Raw genomic sequence first — 15881 nt, 5'->3', positions numbered from 1 at the left:
AAAAGCTATATAAACAGCAATGCCACAAAGATGTCACCAGTCTTAAAAGAAGGCAGTGATAGAAGCAACTCATTCCAAGCTCCCACACCTCAGCTGAAAGGGGACCACTTACCAGCACCCAAGAATGTCTTAAATAGCTCGATTTCAATTATTTAAAATGCTTTCAAGCAAATTCTTTATTATACCAAAATATAACACCAAATATTCCAGCACACTATTTAAAAAAATATGTATCACTATTTTGTCAATAAAAATACATATTAAAATATTAAAATACATATTTAAACCAATAAAACCTCTATTTTCCTATTCATCCTTGAGGGCATACATGACATCGTCCTGGCTGACGTTGAGTCGCACCCGCAGCTCAAGGTACTTAGCACTGGACTCCACCAGCAAGAGCCTGCAGGCACCGAGTCTTGAACAAATTGCCATCACTTCTGACACTGTAGGGCTCGGGATGCCTTCCATTCTACACAGAGCTAGAAGGTGACGATAGACCTGTTAGAGAGAGAGAACTAACTGTTAGGGCTTTGTTGAGGAACAATTCCAAGCTATAATTTCCTTTTTCATAGAGCCAAAAAGCAAAATAATTCGCAAACCAACTTGTCTGCAATTTAAGTAACTGGATCATTTTACCTGTTATTACACCTCCTCTTGACTAGGTGGCTAAAGCTTACCCAGCAGGTTAAGAGCTGCCATACAATTAATTACGTATCAATTCAATTCACTCAGAAGTGATACTCAGGGTCAGCGGCTGGTAAACACAAGTCACACTGACTACAAACATAGAATCACAGACTGGTTTGGGCTGGAAAGGACCTTAAGATCATCTAGTTCCAATCCGCCTGCCATAGGCAGGGACACCTCACACTAAACCATCTCACCCAAGGCTCTGTCCAACCTGGCTTTGAACACTGCCAGGGATGGAGCATTCACAGCTTCCCTGGGCAACCCATTCCAGTGCCTCACCACCCTAACAGTAAAGAACTTCTTCCTTATATCCAATCTAAACTTCCCCTGTTTAAGTTTTAACCCGTTACCCCTTGTCCTGTCACTACAGTCCCTAATGAAGAGTCCATCCCCAGTATCCTTATAGGCCCTCTTCAGATACTGGAAGGCTGCTATAAAGTCCCCACACAGCCTTCTCTTCTCCAGGCTGAACAGCCCCAACTTTCTCAGCCTATGAAAGATCACAGCTTAGAAAGGCATGATGCACCTTTAACCACAGGAGAACACACTTCTCAAATCATGCAGACTGGTAAATCTGTAACAAGAATTAGTTGGGGTCTTCTGCTTTGCTGTTTAGAAAAAGCAGATGAAAACACTTTGGGTGTTAAAGGAAAACCAAGGGGAAAACAAACCAGTCTAACAAAATACTCTTTAAAGTCTGAGTACTGATCACACAGTGTATCTATGCAATCGACTGATGCAGATGTTCAGGAGCCAGTAACATAAAATGCATTAATTTTAATTAAAATTATACTTATGAACCAGCAGAACCAGAAAACTGGAAGGTTATTTTATATATCTAGTTCTAAACATTTTTATAAGTGTAAACACTGAGCTTCCATACTGTGAATCATGAAATTGATCCTGTGCAGAGACTTCACAGTACTGCTGGTACCAAGTATTTTATGGGCCTCCTAAAAAATTGATATGTCTGCTTCTATTGAGAAAGACTGCTATGGAAGTTGGAATCAACTTTCAGTTTTCCTCCTTGAACTACATTGCCTGATTATATTGTCTTCCATCAAGTTTTAAGACTAAAAACTCCAAGTATTTAAATAGTTACACTTTGGCCTGACCAAAAAAAGAAGGGGTGTAAAACTAAGGGGTAAAAGTGCCAAAATTAAGGGGGGGAAGACTAGAACACAAACATACCTGTTGAACTGTTGCCTCTTCAACTCCTGCCCTGCGAAACTCTGCTAAAATTGCCTTCAAAAAGATTTGTTCATGGAGCGAGGCATTCCTGCATATCAAAACAAACAGCCAAAGTCAATCTGTGAAGTTTAGAACTTATGAAACATTAGAGAAAAAGTCTGGAAAGGAAATTATTGCTTGGTAACCACCTATTTATAAATGCAGGTTATCTTTCTACCATAGAGGGGCAGTCTGTGTCAACCAGCCATTGTATTACAGCCTGCAGCTCTGGCACCACAATGCACTGCATTTCATTTCACCTCACCTCTCTTTCAATGTATCTGAACACAGCATTTCATTCCATACATCATAAATGTTCTGCAGTGTGTATTGATCAACTTACTTTCATGAATTTACAAATTAACATTGAGGCTTCCACGCACAAGTAGCACATTAAAAGCAGCACTTGCATATCCAGTAGAATATCCAATTTTCATCCCTTAGTTCCCCATCTTTGATGAAACAGAGTTTGGGGTGTTTTGTTTTTGAACAGAACTGGTAAAAGCATTTTACCAGTTCAGCTTGTGCAGACCACTGAAAGTCAACAGAATTTCTCATTTATTCCCTTAGGAAACCTTTCGGAAGTACCAAGAATCTATTTATGTTAAAGAAAGAAACCAGTTCAAATGGGAACTTCTTGCATCCTGCTTAGGCACCTGTGGGTGCATCTAAGCGAGCAGGGATGGTGGCATAATACAAGCAGGTATGTAGAGGGGAATAGTTTGACTCGAGGACCTGATGACTACACTATGCACCTCTGAGTGGTTTTTCCCTTCAGTCTGACTCAAAGTCTGGTCATTAAGCTGATATCAGTAGTGTCTATAGTTGTGGGCTCATGAGTAAATTCTCTAAATTTAGTCCCAACTGAAAGGAATTCAAATATACGTACTTGGAAACTGCTGCCTAGTGAAATCAATGTACAGTAAGCAGGGACAAATAGGAAATTCCAAAAGCCCCCTCCTGATCTAAACATCCTGTATAAACCTGCACAAGGGTTTCTATGCCTTTGTTTCCCCTGTCTTTAATTCCTGTTTTGTACCTCTCTCTCCCAGCTATGCTACAAGGTTTGTTTTGTAACACGCTTTAATAAAGCACAATGCATCACATATGCTCCCAAACAGTGGTGAGGACAGACTGAGTGGTTTCAGAAAAGAAGTTAAGTGAAAGAGACACAAAAGCAAGGAGATTCCTCTGGGATGTTTTTACCTGATTGCATTTACATATGGTGATGAGAACATTTCGTCTATGGCTTCAGTCACATGGGCCATCCTGACTATCTCAGGGGTTCCCTTTTGGCTATCGAACTCACAGATCTCAGTGGCCCTTCTGCAGATGTCAAGACAACGTCTGGCATCACCAGACAGTGCTGCTACCTGAAAGAGAACAGGACAGGTTTGTATTTACTACAAGTTGAAAAAAGAGTATAGAAGAATCAATAGACAAAAGAAAATCCAACAAAACAACCTAACCACAAAACAGGAGAGCAATGCTACTGTGAACTATGTTATTCAAACTGGGATTCTAGGAACAATCTCACTGACCAAAACCAACAGAAGTAGCCCTGCTACACCATGATTTGGTCATCACAAATTCAAGACTGATCATTTTTCTGTAATCACAGAAGTCAGAGGTTAAAAAATATAAGTAGGAAATTCGATCCACTGTCACACAAGGGTTTTTTTAGGATCATCCAATGACTCACATTATACCAAACACTGGAGAAAGCTGACATCATTACACATGACTTGTGGTATCTCCAGCTCTTGGAATATACTCCCGCCTTCACAACGTAGGTGGGAAATACAAGGACACTGCTTTAGCAAAGTTTCCTGCAAAAATACCCTGTATACCTTACAGAGAGCATAATGTGAGATCTGCTACTTGCCCCCCCACTTGTCTCCAATACAGAACCACAGACCAAGCCTGACTACTAAGATTCTCCTCTGCTGTACCCAACACTCTCTACCTAGCACAACACAGAGGATGTACATCTGCACTGTGCTTACCTTTCTGGAAACCAGCTGAATTGCATCCTCCTCAAATGCTTTTATGTTGTTCAGTCTGGATGAAATAATTTGCTGTAGCTGTTTGTAGGTGTAGGGCTGAAAGGACATTCTGGTGAGGCCCTATAATAAATAATACAACACAGTGAGAAGCGTTTGTAATGCCTGAAAACTCTTAACTGCTCAAGCATAGCCTGTATAGTTGGTTTTATTTTCTCTACTAGGAACACTCTCTCTTTCACATCCTTCTCCTCCAAGTGATAGGCTCCAATCAGTTGTTCCACTTTGTGAAGTAAACATGCAAATCCACAAAACTGACTGAGGATCCCTGTTGGAATTTGCCACTGGAAGGCCCGAGGAGCAAGTGAGGTTGCTATCAGAGCTCAACTTTCCTCCTATAAAACTTGTAAACAAGTCGGAGCCACCTAATATGAAAACCTTTTGGTTACAACGGGTGTACACTTTTTTAACACAGAAACAGCAGAAGCTCTGAAAGAATATTCATCTCTCCTTTAGCAAATCTGTATACATCTTTAGTTATACTATTGACTTCTTGTTAGCAATCAAACTGCTTTCAGAGGAGGAGGACTATCTGCGTTAGAGATGGTGCACTGTCTTTCATATTCTACAGGAAGCCTGAGTTTTGCATTTCTTATGCAAAATTCTTCTCCCTTGTGACTATATGGACTCAGCTGATCTGCAGGTCTAGTGGGTGGAGGAAAGCAATTCACACACTGTGGAGCTATTTGAGTCACGAAAGGTTGGAAGCACAGAGCACTGATTTTCGCTAATCACTTTTCAGAGCAGCAATAAAGAGATAACCCAGGAAAATGTATTCAACATCTAACTTTCTGTCCAAAGGTATCCAACAAAAGAAATCTACAAGCCAGTGATGGCTAACAGATAGAACTAACTAGGTGGCTGGAATGCAAGGGGAAGAGGAAGGGAAACCAGAAGATAGTTTTCCTGAGCTCCAGAGTAAGCGGCTTAACCGTGAAGCACAACATTTGATTATCCAGATTTTAGTATGTTTAAAAGACATCTGCATTCCTAATTCATTCTTACAAGAACATAGTGTACTTACACAGCATAACATCTGATTAGCAAGCTGGCTCTTTGCTAAAATTTATGGGTTCATTATCAGCCCTCTGGAGAGGGAATTAGAAAAGCATTGTTCAACCTCTGATGTAACCCATCCTGCCTTTCTCCTGGATTACTTTTAATTGCATATAGTATTTAATCTCTTTTCATTCTACAGCATAGCAACAGAACTGCTAGGACATACCAGCCTGCTAGCTACTCTGTTCATCATTATCCTCTCTGGCAAGTCCATGGTGTTAGCAATGGCCAAGATGATTAATTTGGAGTGCTTTTGAGTTGGCCAGTCAAATAAATTGTACATCACATTCTGTTTCCGGGTCCATAGAAGATCAAGCTGCAGAGACAGAAAGAGAAGAATTAGACTGAAAAAGAATAGCTTTGTATTTACCAGACCTGATGGGGATGAGAGCCAACTCTGCTACATAAGACTTCTTATGCAATTCTGAACAAGCTGTCTATGTTGCATTTCCTTTATCCATCTACTAGTAGGACTGCTCTCTCTGAGTTAGGGCATTAATCTCTTTTGGAAAAGCACAGTCCTACTACATGCTTGAGCAGTATTAATCACAGTAGAGTGATTAAATAGCTGGAGATTTTAAACACTGTTGTGATATTAATGCCACATCTAACAAGATTAAAAGACCCTCCATGTGAAAATCTGAATAAGCTCACAGCAAAAAAGAAGTGTGTATTTCTTTATTACTGAACATAGCTCACTTGAAGAAGTTTCAAAACTAGGTATGATTTATTTCACGTTGAGTTTTCACACTGGAAAAGCAGCAGCTTACAGACAAAATACAGTTGAATTCTGTGGCATTTAGTACTTGACAGAACAAGTCATTCTATGACTTGGACCAAAACAAAACATAAACCCAATGTGAAATCCGTGGCAGACAACAACTTATCAACAGGATACTTGCTCATTTAAATTCAGTTTCCTAATAAGGCTAAGAGGAACTATTTTTGCGACTAATCTGTCAAGTCTGTTCCTTTTACATCACATATCATATGCTCTAAGTATGTGTAATTTGTCTGTCTTCATCCTTCAACAAATAATTTCCTATCTTACGTCAGGGAAAGAGAAAGAAGGATTCTTTGTCTCACCTCATCCACTACCAGCACTGTGGTCCTCCTCTTTGGTCCTGGTGTATTGAACAGTTTTCCCAGCAGTACTGCAGCATGGGTTGCCGTCACCTTTTGACCCGTCAGTAACTGGACAAGGATTAAACAATGCTGCAGGTTAATCACGCCAAAACTCTGGAAATAGGAAGTTTAACTCCTATTTGGTTTTAACTTTTCTCTAGCAATCAACACCAAGCATCTAGATTTTGGCATGGGGAAGTGGGGCTGTGTGTAAAAAACTAGCTCATAAGACACCCAGGTCTCCCAGAAGCTGTCCATAAAGGAGCACAGAAGAATACACAGCTGAAGAGAAAGGCCTTTAAAATTTACTGTAATTATATAAAAACAAGCACAGTCAATAGTCCCAGATGAGAACTGCTAACTAGTTTGGCACAGAAGTCCAGTATTGTTGAGAGACAGTCCCTCTTTAGCTGGATTGCTATCACGACAGGCTAGTTAACAATTAAGACCCTCTTAGTAATTATTGTACTGCTACACCGACTTCCAGAGTTGTCATCTCAGTAACTTTCTAAACAGAAAAAGTTACAGAAGGGGAAACTATAAAAAGAATCTAGTTTAAATTTAAACCTGAGTGCATGTAATCAGGCTGTTTCCCAGCCACTGCCTTACGCAGCTGAAAGCAAAAGAGTTCAAGAAGTTGTCCATCACCTCAAGTTAATTATTTTTGATCCTACTCTAAGACAAAAGCATACGGTCACTCAGAAGGACTATTTTATTTGGAAGTATTGATATATTAAGTGCCTTCAATACTGTAACACGTTGAGGATCTAATGGCAAAGCATAAAATCTCTTTCAAACCAGAAAGCCACTAACAAGGCTTTACTTACCTCTAGTATCTGTACATAAGCTTGGTGAGGGTCAGTCAGCTTCATGCCATTGATCTCTAGAAAGTGGAATGATGGTAGCTCATCATTCTCTGCAGCTTGCTGAAGAGAGCGCATCACTTCATGAACAGTTGCAGTTTTACCAGTACCAGGCACTCCAGAAATGTACATGCACCTACAAAAGGAGAACACCTCCTCAGCAGCCTGAGCAGAATGCTAACACTCTTAGCATCAATGAGCTGGAAATTCCTGGGCTCTGAGACCAGCCTTGAATACTACTCCTTTGTCACTCCAGGCAAATACTTTATGAATATCATTTACCTCTTTAAAAAGAAAGAAAATAAATGGTTTCCCAGACATCTAAAATTGACTAGTTATATTTTGGTCTTTAATTTGAATCTGCACAGTAAAGGAGCCCCCATTATTTCTAGGCACAGCCCTTATTAAGGAAGCAAAAATATCAAGAGAATTCAGCTAGAAACTTTAATTCAGCCAAATGATGATAACCTTTTAAATAAAAGCAGTGTTGATTGTCTGACACCAGAACACTGCTGTTATGCTATAGGGAGATGTGCTGTTGATTACAGTCTCAACAACAAACTCACCCTCCTGTTTCATCAATAAGCTTGCTTTCCACAAAGTTATAGATGTCCTGGTACTCTTCCTCACGACAGGGCAGAGATTCTGGGACAGCAGAAACATGCAGCCTTTGGATTAAAAATAAGAACAAGAAAAAGAAAGTTTAAATAGGAGGTCCAAGGTTTGCGTTTTTGCAGTTCTACGTGAAGGGCCTAGTGAGGAACATAAGGAACCAGGTGCTCCACCTGTGTGTAATCTCTTATGTACTTTAAGCCTGAACACCATTGTCAAACATCCCAAAAGAAAAGGCCTTGTCTCTCTAGATGTATTATAGGCTTAAAGAGGGCTGAACAATCATCATCAGAAACAATCAGCATGAATATGCAGTAGTAAAGATCTAGTTGGTTTAATTCACAAAAATACTGTCAGTGTAGAGGTGGGATAAACCAGGGGAAACTGCTTCTAAGAAACTGAAAAAGCTACAACTCAGTTTGACAGAAACAGTCAGCCCTAAATGCCTCCCCCACCACTATGAACATCTACAATGACAGCTATAAAGCATTTTCATACATTAAGAGGAGACAAATATTATACCTTTAAAATCTAAAGCTGGTGGAAGAGGATCTTTCTTTTTCTAATGTTGCATAGAATAAAGGTATTTAATTCTGCAGGACTTAGCATGGACTGGTTATCATAATTTGAAATTGTAAAAGTATATTGTAAATGCTACTGGTATTTGCAAATCTGGTATTGTACTGTAAATTCATAAATGCTCTGCTGGTATCAAAACATAATGCATTTTTACCAAATTTAGACAACATGGTAAAGATAACATTTCCCTACTTCAGCACAGCCTACTGCTATGCACACCAGAAAAGTTTATATCCTCCCTGAGCACACATTACATTACCTTAATCTGGCCTCTTCTAGTACACTGGCTGGTTTCTGTGTTGCGTTTTTGCGCTTGGGAATCTCAGGAGTTGCATTCCGGGGTGTCTTGGGTGTGCCTGGTAAAGGCTGCGAAGAAAAGTTACAACCTCACATTGATTTTCTACAAACAGCAATTTCTGTTGGAGACTGATCATTCATACAGGTTTCCCAGACACTGCTTGGGGATGCCAGAGTATAAAATGAACAGAGAAACAATCTTTACAAAGGGAATTACAAACAAGCCTCATACCCTTTTCTTCCCAAAGATAAAAAAGAAATTGGAAAGGGATTGTGACACCAACAATTTCACCTTTGAACTATCTGAAGGACTTTTAAATCGTGAATGCTTTTCTGAAGTGTTGTGTTATACAAAGTGATCTGGTTCTTAAGAAACAGCAAGCAGCTAGGAGTTGATCTATCCGAATTTCATTGTCCAAATACTCAAGTGTTTTATACATTTGTATATCCTACCCGTATCAAAGATCCTATGAATCAAGATAATGTTTCATTAAAAGCTAAAGGGTTCTGATACTTCATTTGATACACAGGCATCAAACATTCCAATAATTGGCTTGGAAATAATAAAACATCTCTCTCACACGGAACTTACAGTTTTCTTTGGGGTCCTGGCAGGGGTGTGAACTGGTGACTTCCTTGAAGATTTTGGGGTGCTGACTGTTCCATTTAATTTAGTTTTCTTTTCTGGTGTGAAGATCTCGTCATCCTCTTCTTCCTCACTACTTGAAGAGGACAAGCTGTCTGAGCTAGATGAAGATTCCTCTTCCTCATTCAACTCTAGTGCATTTAATATGCTACGAGAAACAGAAATTAAGAGTTTTAAAAAAACACACACAACACTGCACACTGCAAAGTATCATTTGTACATTTCCAGCTTTTTCGGTAGTTATCATAACGGATAAGCCAACATAGTTGCCACTTGAGCTGTTCATTTACCATAGCTATTTAACAGACTGGTTTAAAGGAAGTCAGTTTTCTGATGAACACCATGAGTTGGCTTTAGTTTTTATTCACGTTGCAATTAAGCTGTGCTACTAGAACCATTTGCATTTCACTATTAAGCTAGACAAACTTCTCAAGGCTTCAAGCTATCAATAGCAACCTGAGTAAGAGAGCAGAGACACAAAAGTTCACCTGATTTGCTCTGCAATGCGAGAGGTTGTCTGCTGCACACAACTTCTTCTAGAGCGAAAGGTCGGTACATGGCTCTGACTACGCAGTTCGCAGCGTTTATTTGGACTGTAAAGAAAGAACACAAACCTGTTTGTATTTCTCTGCATTACATTTGTGAAGATGAAGCCTTTCAAACTTCAGGCTCAACTGTTACTATACCTGTCAATCCAGCATGAATTCTTGTTGACAGTTATTTACAGATTGGCTATGGTATGGATACTGACAGCACAATTTCTCCTGTCCTCAATATATCTTTGCCAAGAAAATAACCCCAAACAAACAAAATATTTACTACAGTAATTTTGAATTAGCAGCCAAATTATTTTGCACATGTAACACTGCCAAAATGAAGAGACAGGGGCTCCAAACAGTTGCGGGTTTGGTTGGTTGGAAGTGGTTGTAGTTTGTCTTTTCTCTTTCTTGGGCACTTCTTCATCCCTATCACAGGAATGTTTTACTGCTAATACAACCTTCCAGCTAGTTCAAAGGACACAATGGGATGAATTATAGATGTTTTATTTGTTGATGGTTCTTAGAATTTTTTTAGATCTAGAGATACTGCTGAATGCCCTTCTCAATGAAGGGCTAATGATTTTATGCTATACAATAAGTGACAAAACCAGAGTGCAGATCCACCAAGCGTTGCATCCACATCTTTACACTTTGAAAGGAGGAACATGACTTTGTTTTACCTTCTCGCAATATTTTACACAAGAAATCCGATCCATTCTCTTCCTGCCCCAGCTTAATGCCATTTTTAAAGACTGTGTAAAGATATACTTAAATACTTATGCTTTATGAGTTTTAATTTCTTTTCTGCGTAAAAATTAGCATGAAAGTATACATCCAAATACAAGAACTCTCACGAGGCCAATCACATCCCTTTCTATACATCAACAGTTGTCACAAATAGGCCACATTTGAGCTTGTGACATGTGTCCTGATGGGAAAATGATTTTTATCCATGCCGATGAGTACAAACCATAATGATCAGTAATGCAGCTTCAGTTCCCTTTTATATCATCCTACCATTCCCATCTACAGCATCTTCTCTCTGTTCTTGTAACCGCAAACAGCGTGCATCCATCTCTTTAGAGTCAACTCCCCTTGTGATCCCCCTAATCACTCATTCATCTCTCAGGAACACGCTTTCTAAAGCTTCAGTGCTACCCCCCCTTCTCTCAGTTATCTCAACAGGCAAAACATGGTACATTCAGAGACTTCACCCTCCAGAAGTCTTTCATAAGTGTGCTTTAAGAGAACTAAGCACAAACAGAACTCCCATACAAAAGTAATTATAAAAAGGCACTTACGATACAGCGTCATTTTTCACATCAAGATTCTTGGCTTTCTCACTGGAGTCTTTGACCTTAAAGGGGGATAATTGTAATGATTCAGTAAACCTCTGCCAGTACTCTCCAGTGTCAAGTATTGACTTTTCCTTATCATTGGTATGAGGTATTTTTGGTGGTGAGCTTAAAATGCCAGTGAATTTCACTTTTCTTTTCGTAGCTGAAGGTTTTAATGGTGCTATAGCACCAAAGTCATCATCCAAAAGATCCAAAACTTCACATCCCAGGAATCTGTCTTTAGGAGATCGTGTGGGACCTAGGAATCAAGGGCAAAATGAACTTTTGTCAGGCTTTAATATGACTGGTTTGGTTAATTTTCAGAAGACGTGGTAAGACTGGTTCAATGGCTGTCATTTAAATCACAGGATATGGCATTAAACTCCAGGAACAAGGAACTGAATCACTTGAAGGTAGACACTTCCTCCAAAATGACAACTAAATAGAATACAAACTGGTGTTTTTCCAGTTTTCTAACCCATGTCCATCACTTACAACTTCAGTCAGGCTCCAGTTTGAAAATACTGCATGTTACACAGGATCCAATGTGCTTATTCAGCGTAAGCCCAATATAAACATCGTAGGGCACCATTAGTCAAAAGATTCAAGTGAGATGTTCTTAGGTCAAGTTATGCTGGTCAGTAACATTTCAGCATTTTAGACTTACCAGTTGCAAATAAAACATTTGTAACAGCAATTGGATATAAGCAGTACAGCTGCTTGGAATAACAGACATGAGACAAACAAGTGATGCACCTGAAAGTTAGGCTTGGGCTAACCTCAGAATCTGCATGACTAAAAATACTGATGTAGAATATTACCATCGTTTGAACTACACAAAATGAAGAGGCACTAAACATACTCCATTCAAAACTACCAAATAGACAGAATATTGCCATATACATACTGCTTAACTGTAACTTCTTCCTCGCTGTTGGAGTTTTGATGCCATTAGCCCCTCTTTGTGAATGTCTCTCCTTAGCGAGGGAGGACTTGGAAGCAGAATGTTTCGATTCTATTTCCAACTCAACAGGTTTTGGTTTTGTGGCACTCTGAACAATACTTTCTGTCTCTTTTTTCAGAGGGGAAATGATGTCCAAAGGAATAAATGACTTCGAAGAGTTTAGGATGCCACCTCCTTTCTTGTTAGCTTCTTTCAGTTTAGAGAATATGTCAGGGGACAAAGTCTTAAAGCATTTCCCATCCCAAGACTGTTTTACATAGAAAATGTTTTCCTTGTGCAATGCAATAGGTGGGTCCTCATTCAGATGCAGGGGTACTACCTGTAAAAACAGCAAATACCAAAACACACATACCTTAACATTTACTGTTAATTTAGCATTCAAGTGTTTTCATAGCATTCAACTATTTTCTAATCATATGTCTGTTATTGGAACTCATGCAATCCTTCATTATATAGAGAAACATGTTCAACCTACATTTGCACTAGCATAAGCTTATTGCACTACAGAACTCCCATTCACATAACTTTTTTACATATAAACCTGTAAATGAGCTGTCTGCCAACAACCAAAGTGATTTTAGGATGGAAGAAAGAACGTTAAGTTTTCAATGATCCTAACATATGTCAACTGCATTAACAAATATACATCATACATTTAGTTTGGGAGGGAATAAAGTAGCTGCACTGTTCTATTATGCTTTCCAGATTGGTTCTGTTTCTTCCCTGTGTGTATAGAGGGGCTGCAGTACATACCATGGTGCTTTTAATAATAGTCTCCACAGCAATATCCGTGTCAAAACCAGGAACTTGATCAAAAAATACCTCTTGGGAAGAAACCTGTCTTTTAAGCAGTTTCCGTTTGTTCGGTGGTACCTCTGTGACATGAGAGAACCACTGCACAACCGCATGTTTCACCTGAGCACCTGCAACAGTGAAAACAGGTCAGTGAACAGTAAGAATTTTATTGTATCCCAGTTATTACCAGACCTCAATGACCTGAAGCTGAAATGCCATCAAGGATTGAAATCCACCCTGAACACGAGTGAGAAAGCATCAGAGGAGAGATTTCAATTCCCATGTTCTAAACTAAATTAAAATGTTTGACCTGAGACTTTTAAGGACTAAGACAACCTACACAAGGGTATCAATCAGAACACCTGGAGACCATCTTCAGACACTATTACAAATGAAGAGGTTCCTTATTTGCATAGATGTGATCTAACTGAACCCCACTATCCAAAAGCAGCAGCATAAAAGGAGAACTGAGAAATTTCAGAATGTTATTTTTAATGTCAGTGTATTTTAAAAGTAAGGCAGGAACATACTTATCCACTGCCTAACAAACCAGCACATCCTGCTGCTGACAGATCTAGGAGGAAAATCTGTTTGGAGCATTTATTCAGACTAGGTGTGTAGAGAGCTGAAAGAAACATTTGGAACATATTACAACTGAATACTAAGCTGCTCTCTACATTATAAATGCTCACCTTTGAATGAAAACAAAGCCACATTTCTTTAAACGAACCTCTCAAAGATATATAACAAAAGGAAAATCTTGTTTTCAAGGAAGCTTCATGGATTTCTTTCCAGCATGAAAAGAATATTCAGTTATGTTACAATAAATGTGTATTAGTAAATAAAGAAGCTGGAGTGAGATGTACTTAAGTTTTTAAGAAAGGAATATAAAAACATCATTATGCTGGCCATAAACAAACCATAAGTGTTCAAAGAAATCAGATATTGCTAATGAGTAGTTTCTAATCCAGGTAAAGGCACAGTCTTTGTATAACCTTCCACGATTTATCTTTTTATATTTATATTTACCTACTAACTATCAGTTCTGCAAGGAGCAGAAGTGACGAGCCCCATTTATCCAGCCTTGTACCTTGTTGCTAAATAACCTGATGACTAATGAGATGTGAGTTCCAGGGCTGCAGTGCCCTTGCTCCACTTGGATTCTCCGGTCTAAATAAAGCATGAGCTCACAGGGTCTTCTCAAGAACTATTTCTCTTAAATTAGGCAGCTAAGCAAGAAGATTGCAAGAATTTCATCTTTTAGCTCTCTATTTACCTATAAAATCCAGCTGAAGTTTGCTATCAGCCCCAGATAACTAGGAAGCATGTGAATGTACAGGCACTGATTTCCTTAGTAAATTAGGTCAGTGGTACAGTGTCAATGCTCCCTTTGTCCCCATGAAATAGGCAACTTACGAACATTTTAAGATTTCTCAGATAGGAAATAAGGTTTTCTTTCTTACCATCTTCATACAGATCCAGGAGCTGTGCCACAAAAGGTTCATCTGCATTCTCCCCTTCTACTAAAATAAAGTCACCGACTCGTATGCAGTTTTCTGTTCTGCTTCTTTCTGAGGTAATAAGGATTCCCCTAGAAAATGAAACACACATGCAGATGAACAGGATTTCATATTCCTCATAAGTCACTTATCACTAAAGCTGATGGCCTATCAATTTCAGAGCTGCTTACACCCCTTCTTGCAAAGCTTACAGTTTAGTTTCCAATTGAAAGCTTACATATATATTTCAATTTAAGAGTTAATGCTTGTTCACAGATTAGTTACATGTCTTTGGTTACACATTATAGACTTGCAATTCAAGAGCCTTATACTTTCGTTATAGACATACCATGCCCTAACACAATGCGCAAAACTGACTGCCACCTTAACCTAAACAATGTCAGAGAGGGAAAGAAACCTTCATGGATGGAGTTTCCCTGAGCAAGCCAGAAATAAATGTTACTTACTTGTACTTTACAGTCCTCAGCTTCCTGTCCGAGCTCATGGGCTTTCCATACCAGGAGTGGATAACTTTGCTTTGCTGCCGGGTGTTCATGATTCCCAAGGAAAAGCTAAAACAAATAAGCAAATGTTTAATTAGTATTTAACAATAAAAGCAGGGAAAGACTCAAGATGGCGAGATACAGAAATCCCATCCCATCCCATTCCCTCCTTCATCGCGCATGAGAAACGTGGTGCGCGCCTGGTGATCCAGACAAGCCCTACCTTTCCCAGAGCATGCAGGCGGAGGGGAAGGGAGGTGATTCGCAGTGGATCGTTAAACACTCAGCTTTAGGAGCACACCTCACAGTCGCTGACACACTTCCATCCCTGGCGGTGTTCAAGGCCAGGTTGGACACAGGGCCTTGGAGCAAGCTGCTCCAGTGGAAGGGGTCCCTGCCCGTGGCAGGGGTTGGAGCTGGATGAGCTTTAAGGCCCCTTCCAACCCAAACCCATTCTGTGATGGTTTTGTGACAAACACGATTCCCTGCCTGCTTGGCTTATTCCCAGCGGTGCTTATCAGCTGTTCCCTGCTCACCGCCGAGCCTTCCCGCTCCCCGGGGCCCGCCGACCCCCACCGCGACGATTGCTTTAAAATTACAGCTTTTTTACTACTTTTTTCCTTTTTCCCCCATAAAGAAGACCTTTCCCTCCAGTAACAGCCCGTGGGGCTCAGGAAAACACCCCCTTCACCCGCCCCAGGCCGTTTAGAGGGCTCGGCCAGGGCTCTCCCCTCAGGGAACCCGCTGCTCCTCCGCCGGTGCGGGCCTGGCGCCGGACGGGGCCACCAGCGCGGCCGGGTCGGATGTGCTGAAAGGCCCCGGAGGCGCTCCACCACCTCCCACAGAGCCACCCACTCACCCACCCACTCACTCACCCACCAACCCAGTCACCCACCCAGGGGTGCCCGTCAGGGACCGCAGAGCCTCAGCGGCGGCCGCACCGCGCTCCCCTACGCGCTCGAGAATAGAATTCCGCGCCAAACCCGTCCCTGGGGCCCCGCCCCCGCGGCGCGCGCAGAAGGGGCGAGAAGAGGCCGAGCAAGAACACGCGCCGCCATGTTTGCTCCTGGCGGCCTG

The 15881-nt window shown here is 40.5% G+C and overlaps 1 protein-coding gene across 1 annotated transcript; it reads right to left on the bottom strand.

The window, feature by feature from the left end:
- Positions 1-142: 142 nt before the first annotated feature.
- On the bottom strand, positions 143-15873 carry ORC1 (origin recognition complex subunit 1). The gene is made up of 17 exons (XM_065673336.1): positions 15700-15873; positions 14769-14873; positions 14266-14393; positions 12761-12930; positions 11951-12326; positions 11008-11302; positions 9656-9760; positions 9114-9315; positions 8484-8590; positions 7600-7701; positions 6998-7169; positions 6132-6239; positions 5212-5361; positions 3930-4049; positions 3130-3296; positions 1885-1972; positions 143-501 (listed from the first exon to the last, which is right to left on the bottom strand). The coding sequence occupies exons 2-17, from the start codon at positions 14855-14857 to the stop codon at positions 307-309; spliced, it is 2574 nt and encodes an 857-aa protein (XP_065529408.1). The 5' UTR covers positions 14858-14873; positions 15700-15873; the 3' UTR covers positions 143-306.
- Positions 15874-15881: the final 8 nt, after the last annotated feature.

This window comes from Lathamus discolor, chromosome 3, assembly GCF_037157495.1.
Source record: "Lathamus discolor isolate bLatDis1 chromosome 3, bLatDis1.hap1, whole genome shotgun sequence".
Lineage (NCBI taxonomy): Eukaryota > Metazoa > Chordata > Aves > Psittaciformes > Psittacidae > Lathamus > Lathamus discolor.
This window is presented reverse-complemented; position numbering and strand designations above follow the sequence as displayed.